This window comes from Pteronotus mesoamericanus, unplaced genomic scaffold (genome assembly GCF_021234165.1).
Source record: "Pteronotus mesoamericanus isolate MK-2021 breed Mesoamerican mustached bat unplaced genomic scaffold, CSHL_Meso_final scaffold_54, whole genome shotgun sequence".
NCBI classification, from domain to species: Eukaryota; Metazoa; Chordata; class Mammalia; order Chiroptera; family Mormoopidae; genus Pteronotus; species Pteronotus mesoamericanus.
The window spans coordinates 5,377,122-5,387,900 of record NW_026555321.1 but is presented as its reverse complement, the minus strand read 5'-3'; the positions used below and the strand labels follow the sequence as shown (position 1 = coordinate 5,387,900).

The 10,779-nt window shown below is 40.4% G+C and overlaps 1 protein-coding gene across 1 annotated transcript in view; it reads left to right on the top strand.

Moving 5' to 3' along the window:
• Nucleotides 1-1,135: 1,135 nt before the first annotated feature.
• The window catches only part of FBXL2 (F-box and leucine rich repeat protein 2), a 41,949-nt gene continuing 32,305 nt past the window's right edge, over nt 1,136-10,779 (top strand). Inside the window, exons 1-2 of the mRNA XM_054595742.1 lie at nt 1,136-1,170; nt 8,073-8,134. Of these exons, the coding sequence (XP_054451717.1) occupies nt 1,168-1,170; nt 8,073-8,134 (65 nt within the window). The 5' untranslated portion in view covers nt 1,136-1,167. The remainder of the gene's footprint in view (nt 1,171-8,072; nt 8,135-10,779) is intronic.

Genomic DNA, 10,779 nt, shown 5'->3' with positions numbered 1-10,779 from the left:
TGGAAAAGTGTTTGACGTGTTTGAGGAATCTCAGGAAATAAGACATGGCTAGTATGGAGTGTGCGAGGGAAGGGTGGCAGATGAGGTTAGCCCAGCAGGCGAGGACCCCATCATGGAGGACCTTGTAGGCCATGGAAGAGTTTGGATCTTTTTCCTAAGTGCCATGAGAAGCCACTGGAACGCTGCTGTTGTGTAGACTGCAGGAGGGAAGGTAGGTGGCATGGAGAGAGACTCAGGTACACAACAGGTGATGGTGGCTGTGATGTGGATAGGGCGAGAAATGAACAGACTCAGGATTTTTTAGAGTCAAGAACATTTGTTAAGGGATTGGATGTGCGGTGTGAGGAAGGGAGTGAGTCAAGAGTGATGCATAGGTTTTTGTCTGAACAGCTAAGGGGATAGTGGGAGCATTTGCTGGGATGGGGAAGACTGGAGAGTATGAAACTTGGACCAAAAGTGTTATTTGGGCTTTATTAAGCTTGAGATGCCTCTTAGACATTCAAGGGGAAATGTCAGGTCAACTCTTGATTGTTTCTCTTCTTCGCAGATTTAATGGGCTGGGTTTGAAGTTTCTCTTCAACTATATTAGAACTACTGGACAAATTGTCAATTGATTTAAGAAATTAAGAGTGTACATGCAGAATGCTATTCCATGAATTGACATTCACATTTTTAATTGAAAAAAGTAGATTATAAAAGTGCATATGGTGTGCTCCCATTTTTAAGAATACAATATAATGTAATATGTATTTTGTTGGAAACAGATAAACTAGAATGTAAGCAGTGGTTAGCTCAGGTGCTGGTATCGAGCGTGGTTCTATTCTTTTCTCGTTTCACCTGTGTAAGATGCTTCTTAAAAACAAAGAATCCATAAAAAAGGGCTCGGTTATCTGTCAGGTGAGGGATGCCAAGGTGATCTGGGCGATGACGGACCAGGTGCCAACTAGGGAAAGCGAAGAGACCCCGCCCAAGAGTCAAGGCGTGGGGGGCACGAGGGCTGTCCAGGGGGGCACCACGCCTTTGTGTCACGTGATCGCCGCCCGCCAATGGCAGTCTCCCGAGCCCACCTTGGGGACGGGGCGGGGCGCCCAGCTGGCGTCACCAGGACAACGGGCGTTGCCGGCGCCGTGTGACTCGGGCTGTGGGCGCGCTGGCGGCTCTTCGGCCATGGTGAGTCTGGGGGCCGCGCCGGCCCGGCCGCCCCGCCCTCTCCGGCCCGGGCGGAGTCCCCGGGCGGTCGCCTGCTGGGTTACCGCGGGCGGCGCAGGGTCGCGGAGAGGCCGGGCCGCGGCCTGCGGGGCTGCCGCGCTGGGCAGGGCGGGGCGGGCCCCGGGGAGGGAACCCTGGAGGACGCGGAACGCCCGCCTGTCCCTGGCGACCGCGACCCAGCCTTCTCTGCCGCTGAATGCCTGGGTCCCTGCTGGGACCCCCCTCGCAGTGCACCGCCGGACAGCGTGACGCTCTTTGGCTCTGGCGAGCCTGGGAAGCCACGGAGAGGGTGTGGTCAACAAAAAAAGATATCATGTATTTATATTAGCACTGTGTTGATTGCAGTCTATATGCTTCCTGTCTTGTTTCTGCAGTTATGTATAGAAATTAATATAATACATGTGCATTTCTTTCAAATTCATCCCTCTGGCAGGTTTTTTAGCATGTGTAAATTTAAATTTGTAATTTTGGAGATTTCCGCCTCCTTTTTAAAAAAAATGGGGGCAGGAGATTTTTACCTGGATGCTGCACCCTCAGGAAGTCATAGCACTTCACCTTAATTCAGTAAACTTGAGAGTGGGCATGCCACCTGGCCCCCAGTAAGCTCGTTCCTTAAAATCTGACTTGAAGACTCAGCTGAGATGTTGACTTAAATAGGACTCAGGAAATTGCCAACCAAAGGTGTGTTTTCCCCAGAGGCCTCCAAAGGGTATAAAAGGAGACTGGAGCTGGACTCTCCACTTAAGGACACACCTTTGGCATAGAATATTTGAGAGGCGTTGCGGTGGGTAATAAGGAAATGGCTATTTTTAAGAAACAGGTTTGTTGTTTTTTTTTTTAAAATAACCATTAGTAATTTAATGTAGACTAGTGGAGGCACTAAGTTGAAAATACAGGGTGCTTCCCAAGTGCCTGTTGGCCTTCTGGAGAGAGAAACCTGCCGTTGGGAACCCTGGCTGGCTCTGCCCGTTCTTATGAACTAGGGAGAGGCATCTTAGGAAGAGAAGGTGTATAGTCTGTATCTCTCACTGACTCCGGAAAGACCACTGCCAGGTGTATGGCTTGTTGATAACAGGAAAAGAACATCACCCACAAATAACAGCAGTGTCGTCTTTATTTTCTGTGTTTCTTTTTAATTCTGAACTGCTTTAAAGTGACAAGTTAATGGAGCCAGCAAGAGTTGGAGAAAGTGAAATTTGCAAAACTCGTGTTTTAAATATTACAATGACTTACTCTTACATGTTACGTATGAGAAAAGCCCTTAGAGTTAGAGCAAGGAGAAGGGAAGAATATTCAGGAATTAATGCTCACAGCTCTCTGGAATTTCATATCCCTCTTGTCGCCCATTTTCTTTCTCTTCTCTTTCCTCCACCCCTTCCAGTCTGACCCACAGTCCATCTTGATTCACTTGTGAATTTTGGAGTTTTATTTACTCTAAAATTAAAGTATTTTACTGTAGTTGTACGCTAGTGGTTGTTTTGCTGAACTTAGAAGTGCTTTGTTTTTGTGTATCGTTAAGCATTAAGAATTTATTTCATGGAAGGGATTCAACTGAGTGAAAAGCTGATGTCTGGGCTCCAAGGGAGGTGGGGAATGAATGGGTGCTGGTGTAGGAGGGGGCATGAGGAGGCTGCCTGGATAATTAATCCCTGGAACTGTATTCGAGATGATAACATTGCCCTTCATTAAGTGCTTGAATTTAGACATACAGCTTTAGCAGTTGATGTAAATGACTTTGCACGTGAATTTTGGAATTCTTTATTTCTCTATGAAAATTTCTTCAATTGAGCCACTTGTTTCTATTGCCTCTGTAGCAATAATGACAGCTGGCCTTTATTTTAGAAATTCTATGCATGAAGCATTTTTTTCTAAGCACCTGTTTGTCTTACTTAACTATCACAACAACCCTATGAAGAAAATACCATCTCCTCACTTTAGAGATGAGGACATTAAGGCCTCAGAGAGGTAGTGTAACTTGCCCAGGTCACCCAGCCAGATAATTGGAGCCAGATTTCAAAATCAGGCAGTTTGTCACAGACCCTACTTATGTAAACACTGGATTAAACTAATGTATAGTGTGTCATCATATGTTCCCCAATATATGTGGCATATGTCTGTTAGGAAATTAGTTTTCTGATTTGGATTTGAATGTTTTGAGCACTTGTGAGTACTTCTATTTTGTTATTCCCGGCACTGGACAAGATGCTACAGAACAAAGTCGGCATCCTAGCCTCCTGCCCGCCCTCCTCTTTCGCAGAGATGAAATGAAGAAGAATGGACGAAGACAGGTTATTAGATTAAGGTTCATACTCATGGCTGTAATAGCCCTGAAAATTTCTCCTGTCACTTCAGTTTGTGTTCAGGAATCGACGCCTGCTTTTTGTAAATCATAAAGGCCAGTGCTTTACAGAGAACCATTTAGACTTGGGGGATGAAACTTTAAAAAATAAAATACTATTTGCTGAGATTTTCCCTAATATTAATTTTTTGCATTTACTTTAGTTGTATGTTCTAAAATTGTTCCCAAAAGACAGCAAATAATTGTTTAAACTTTAACTCATGTGGATCAAAATATACATTAGGATACTTACTGCTATTAGGCTTTTGTTATTGCTTAATACTCCATTCCTTTAACTTTTAAGGGAGATTTATTTTTTTGGAAATATAAAATAACATAGTATCATACACTTTTCCCATTTTCATTCACCTCTTGGAATGTCCGCTATTTTGGCACTTCCCTTTCTATAACAGCGTTAGGAAGCACAAGGTGAGGGAAAAACTTGAAAGTATGCCGAAGGTCTACAGACAGTTTCGGTCTATTTGCCATCATGTGACATAATCAAGAAAGCCTCTATAATGAGATCTATGTTAATAGATTGTGGAAAGAAGAGGTTTCTCTATTAATTTTTTTACCCTTGACAATGTTGGTCTCCCTTTTGCCTGCACTGGGGTTGGAACATCATTTTTAGTACTTAATTTTAACAGTAATTCTCTTTCATAGAGCCTTTCTCTGTGCCTAGTTTTAGGCTGACCACTTCACATTTCACTTAATCCATCCAACATTCCTAGGAGATTGGCATTCCTGGACATACACCCATTCAACACTCTCAGATTGATGAGCCAGTTCGCCCAGGGTCACACAGTTGACGAGTGGCAGCGCCAGGATTTGAACTCAACCAGTGTGTCTTCAACATCTGGCTTCTTAGCCCTCACACTATGGCAGCTTCTCAGACCGAAGGCTGTGCCCAGGGCATCTGTCCCACACCAAGAGTAAGAGCCTCAGTGTCTTACCGGGTGAGCCAGGAAGCTCTTTTTTATGACAAACTCTTTTTTTTTGTGCCAGCAACACCCTGAAGGATTTACTTGGCTCTTTTCCCCCCAAGTGCAGACAACCAAAGCTCAGGTACGGACAGCCGTGGGTTGACCTGCACTTTGACCTCTGTCTCCCCTGCGTCATTTTGTGCCTCACTTCTACCCCGTAGTGTCTGCCTCAGCCACTGCCCCTTCCAGCGCTGGGGTGGCTGTGAGAGAGAAGGGGCTGGGGCAGAGGCAGCTGAGGAAGCAGAGCAGCGCAGCGGTCGCTGGGGACGTGCTTGTGGAGTCAGAATCATACAATATGGCCTTTTGTTGGTGTCGTCTTTTGCGTGGCATAGTGTTTTTAAGGCTTGTTTCTGTTGTAATATATATATTAGTACTTAATTCCTTTTGATTGGTGAATCATTTTCCATTATATGTACAGACCACATTTTGTTTATATGTTCATTAGCTGATGGGCATTTGGATTGTTTCCAGTTTTTGGCTATTATAAATACTGCTGCCATGAACATTCATGTACAAAGTTTTGTATGGATACATTTTTATTTCTTCTAGGTAGTTACCATGGTTGGAATTGCAGGTTCATAGGATAACTCTCTGTTTAACCTTTGAGGAACTGCCAGACTGTTTTCCGAAGTGGCTATTTTGGAACTATTTTATGTTCTGACCAGCATGGGGTGGGGGTTCTAATTTCTCCACATTCTCCTGATCATGTGTTATCTGTCTGATTTTAGCCATCTTTGTGGCTGTGAAGTATTTTGTGATTTTGATTTTTACTTCCGTAAGGACTAATGAATGATTTGAACATTTTAAAAAATGTGTTTATTGGCTATTTGCATATCTTTGCAGAAATGTCCATTCAAATTCCACACCCATTTTTAAACTGGTTTATTTATCTTTCTATTGTTGAATTTTGAGAGGTTTTTATGTACATTCTGGATACAGCCCTTTTATCAGATGTGTGATTTGCAAATATTTCTCCTGTTTTGTGGGTTTTCTTTTCACTTTCTTGGTGATACCCTTTGAAGCACAGAGGTTTTTGATTTTTAAGTCCTGTTTTTTCTTTATTTTTTTTCTTTTTTTTTTTCCCCACTGTTCTCCCTTGCTAGTACAAAAACATATCTGCTATCGGTGATTCTTGCCTACGGATGTCTCTATCCATAATGATTTCTTACGAGGATAACTCTTCAAAAGTTAATATAACTATTATGGGTCACATTTTGATATAATTTATAGTAGATATAGTTTAACATTTTCCTTAAAGTTGCATTGGTTTTCCCTCTTCTTGCTTCCTCTTTAACATTAAACTACATTTGTTTTTAATTTTACAGCTGACAGTTGACTTTTTGATTAGCCACATGAAAAATACAATTTCAACATCATTTCTATTAAAATTCATTTTTTTATGTTTAGTTTTATTTATATTTTCAATTAAATTCCTTAGTAATGTATCTATATTCACATTTATTGTGTGAGAAACTTCTGAGAATATGGAGTATCCCACAATAGCATGAAATTAAAAGAAAAATTTTGGGCATTCTAGGCAAACCATAGAGAAAAAAGAATGTTCACATAGTCCTGTTTTTTCTTTGGTTGCTTGTACTTTTGGTATGATATCCAAGAAACCATAATTCAAGGTTACCAAGGTTTATGCTCACATTTTGTTTTAAGGGTTGTAGTTTTAACTCATATATTTATTTAGGCCTTTGATCACTTTTGGGCTATTTTTTGTATCATGTGAGGTAGGGCCCAGCTCTTTCGTTTTGCATGTGGATAGCAGTTGTCCTGGCTGAACAGACTGTTCTTTCTCCCATTGAATTATCTTAACATGCGCGTTGAAAATCAGTTGCCCAGGAATGAAAAGTTTATTTCTGGACTTTTCTATTTCCTTGATCTAATATGTCTGTCCGTATGCCAGTACCACAGTGTTTCGATTACTGTAGTTTTGCAGTGAGTTTTGGAATCAGGAAGTGTGACTTCATTTTCTTTTCCAAGATTACAGGTATGCATTGATTAATGATGGGATACGTCCTGTGAAATGCATCATTAGGCAGTTTCATCGTTGTGTGGACGCATAGAGTACACTTACACAGATTGAGGTGCTGCAGCCTACCTCACACCTAGGCTGTGTGGTATATCCTGTCGGTCCTAGGTTATAGACTGGTACAGCATGCTGCTGTACTGAATACTGTAGGCAATTGTAGTGTTTGCGTATCTAAACATATGTAAACATGAAAAAGGTACAGTAAAAATACAGGATAAAACCCTGACTGGTGTGGCTCAGTTGGCTGGGCATTGTCCCACAAAGTGAAAAGTGGCTGGTTTGGTTACTGGTCAGGGCACAGGCCTGGGTTGCAGGTTTGGTCCCTGGTTGGGGCACGTGCAAGAGGCGACCAATCGATGCTTCTCTCTCACATCAATGTTTCTCTCGCTCTCTTTTTCCCTTCCTTCCCCTCTCTCCAAAAATAAATAAATAAAATCTTTAAAAAATACAATATAAAAGATAACAACAGTATGGCTGTATATGGCGCTTACCAGGAGTGGAGTTTGCAGGACTGGAAGTTGCTCTGGGTGAGTCAGTGAGTTGGAATGGTGAATGAACGTGAAGGCCTAGGGCATTACTGTGACACTGCTGTGCACTAGATAAACATCATGCATTGGCAGCACGATGTTATGGTGGCCACACCACCTCTAGGGCGATAGGGATTTTTCAGCTCCATTATGATCTTACAGGACCACCATTGTAAATGCAGTACTTCGTTGACCGAAACATCGTTATACAGTGCTTGACTTTATGTTGGCTGTTCTGGGTCCTTTGCATTTCTACATGAATTGTAGGGTCAGCTTTTAAATTTTTCGATAAAAAGGCAGCTGGCATTTTGATAGAGATTTCATTAAATTTATGGATCAGTTTGAGAATGAACATGGGATATGAGTATATTTGTCTTTTTAAATTTCTGTCAGCAATACTTTGTGTAACTTTTCAATATATAAGTCTTGTACTTCTTTAGATATATTCATAAGTATTTTGTTCTTACTGCTATTGTAAGTGAGATCATTTTTTGAATGTTAGTTTCAGGTCGTTCATTGCTAATGTATGGAAATAAAATTTATTTTTATATAAATGTATTACATATTTGTATATTGTATGCTGCAACCTTGATGAACTCCTTGAATAGTTCTAATAAATTCTTTTGTGATTTTTAAAAGAATTTTCTATATACAAGATTGTCATCTGCGAATAAAGGTTGTTTTACATCTTCCTTTCCCCTCAAGATGCTTTTTATTTATTTTCTTGCCTAATAACCTCAGCTAGAATCTCCAGTACAATACAGTATAGGAATGGCTGTGTGTTGCCATATTTTAAAAATAGAATAGTGATAGGATATGAATTGTTCTTAAATATGTCACATTGAAGTGTGGTGGCTTCATGAAATTAGTGTCATATCTGTAGGACAGTGACTGGGGTGTTCCTATCTAAAAAACATGTAACTTTTTTTTTTAATTGACTGAGGAACACTAACAATTTCCCTTTTATTTCTTTTTAGGTTTTCTCAAATAATGATGAAGGCCTTATTAACAAAAAGTTACCAAAAGAACTCCTTTTAAGGTAAGTAAATGTAGATAAGCTTTAGATAAAGAATTCAGATTTGATTCCATCATTAAATTCCAAGACAGTCTTCTTTCTCACTGTGAGTCCATAGCACAGACAAACAGACAGAATTAGCCTAACCGACTTTTTGTTTTTGTTTTATAGAATGCTGTTCAGCTTGTTGTTAAATTTTACTTGGTCTAATCCAGAATGTACTAAGTATGTACATAACATTGGTCTGGATTCTTTTTGTAATGTGGTAAGTATTGTAATAATCTTCAGTAGGTGCCATGGTTTTGGTATCAGTAGATAATCTCAATGTCAATAATGTGAGGAGAGATTATTATTAAGGTTATGAGATCCTGAAGTCGTAGGCCTTTAGTTATTTTCTGATAAATGGATTTTAAAATAAGTACAGTTGTGTTTTTACTGAGCATTTAAAATGCTCTCAGCCCAAATATTGATATGTTTTTATCCATTTTATGAGAATTAATGTGCTAGGTGACAGTAAACACTATATCAAATAGGCTTTTTATCCTTTGTTTTTGGCATCACTGAATCTATAGTAAAGGGTATTTTCCTTGTCATTTTACCAAATGAAGCTGTCACCAGCAGTCATGGGCCCCGAGGCATGGTAATTTCCTTCAGTGCTCCGCAGGGATCAAAGAAATCTTATTTTAGTTTTGGATGTTACATTTTAGTAGTTTACAAATAATTAATACATACACATAAGGTAATCTTTGTGTAGCATTTCCCAAACTCTTCTTATATTGGGTTGGCCAGAAAGTTCATTTAGTTTTTTTCTATATGATGGCTGTAGTCGCACTTTAGTTGTCTTTAACTTCACTCAAAACAATTTTGTTAGATAATATTGTAACAGCTTGTCATATCAGCGTGCATTTTTTAAAAACTTACCAAAATTGGTGAATTTTTATGTAGCCATTTTAATATTGAAGATAGAAGAAGATGTGCAAATTATGCTTTATTATTTCATGGTAATAATACCGTGAAATGCACGGTAAAAATACAACTAAAGTACAGAAAAAGATTTGTGCAGTGTTTGGAGAAGGTGCTGTGACTGATCGAATGTGTCAGAAGTGGCTTGCAAAGCTTTTTGATGCTACTGACATTTTGACCAAGTAAGTCTGTGCTGTGGGGCTGCCTTAGGCACTGGAAGATGTTTAGCAGCGCCCCGGCCTCTGCCCACTGGAAGCAAATAGCGGGGCACAACCCACAAACTCAGAATATCCAAATCAGTGCAGTTACTGGTGAAATGAAAAATGTGTCTTTCATTTTATGGAAAAAACTAAGCACATTTTTTTTTGCCAACCTAATACACTAATGTTACATTAAACAAAAACCCCAGAAAACAAAAATAACAGGTTCTGTGCACAAGTGAGTATGGGAAACACTAGGTGAACAAAACTGATTTCTTTATTGCGTGACTCCTCAGAGCCTTGGTAAGCTGATAGGCCTCGTGATGCTCCCAGATGGCTAGTTGTGGTGTTTTAAACTTACCATGGAACCCTTTTAATATTCCACGGAAACAATTTGAGGAAAGGCTGGCATACAATAAGAGAATGACTAGGTGCTCCGTTCCCTGGCCTGTTACATCTCATTTTAGCTTTGGGGGAATGAGTATGAGTTTTGTTTACATATTGGAGTCCACCACAGAGTCACTCTGTGAAGGCCTCAGATTCCTGACCTCCGCTGTCCTCAGAATCAGGGTGAGGACTTAGCTTCTTTGTGGTGGTGATCACGTTTCAGGGGCTTCAGAGGGTGTGTCATGAGTCATGAGGTGTGGTCACTGTTGTCATGAGCTCATTCTACTCAGCGAATAAAAGAGAATCAACTCATGACATGCTCCTGAGAAAAATCCACCGATTATATTTTATTTCAATAACACAAATATTTGCTTGGCTTAGACAGTATTTTTGGCCCTTTAGACCATTTGAAAGCTAAGCAACTGGTAACAAGGAAGGAATGAAATGTTTTTCATAAAACACGCAAGGTCTTGATTAAGCATGATAGGCTGTTAGAACCAACATGACTGGGTTAGGGTGGGCAGGCTATCAGCGCAACTGTAGGGGGCGCCGTCCCCAACAGGCTAGCGAATGGAGGTGTGCCCTAGAACTTGCAAGGTTTCAGTCTTGGTCTGAACATGTCTTAGCACAGCCCTCAAGCCGTAGTACGAATGTGTCATTCTTACTCGGGGGAATCGTAACCAGCTCCAGGCAGACCCGTATTAGTCATTGAGCACTGTGGTGTGATTAAACACCGTGTTCCTGAATACCGCTGCTGTCTGTGACTCAAGGCTGCTAACTTAATATTTTTTCCCTTCTGGTAGGTGTAGCTTTTACACTGTACTCAACCATGGAACAGTTTCTATCTATTGACCAAAAAAAAAAAAGGAAATTATATCACTTTCTATGCTAATATGATTTCTGAACTGCTGTTTTAGAAATTTTAGTTCTTTTAAAGATCTATGATGGAGCCAGCTGTTAAGAATCTCAGAGTCAGAGTTTTTGAATTGTGCCACAAGGCTCATACATAGATCATTTTTCAAAAAGAATTGCCATTTGAGAGCAAATACGCATAATGTATCTATTCATAGGTTTGCATTCCCACTTCTGTTCTTATTTTGGAGGCTGCGAGGGGAATTT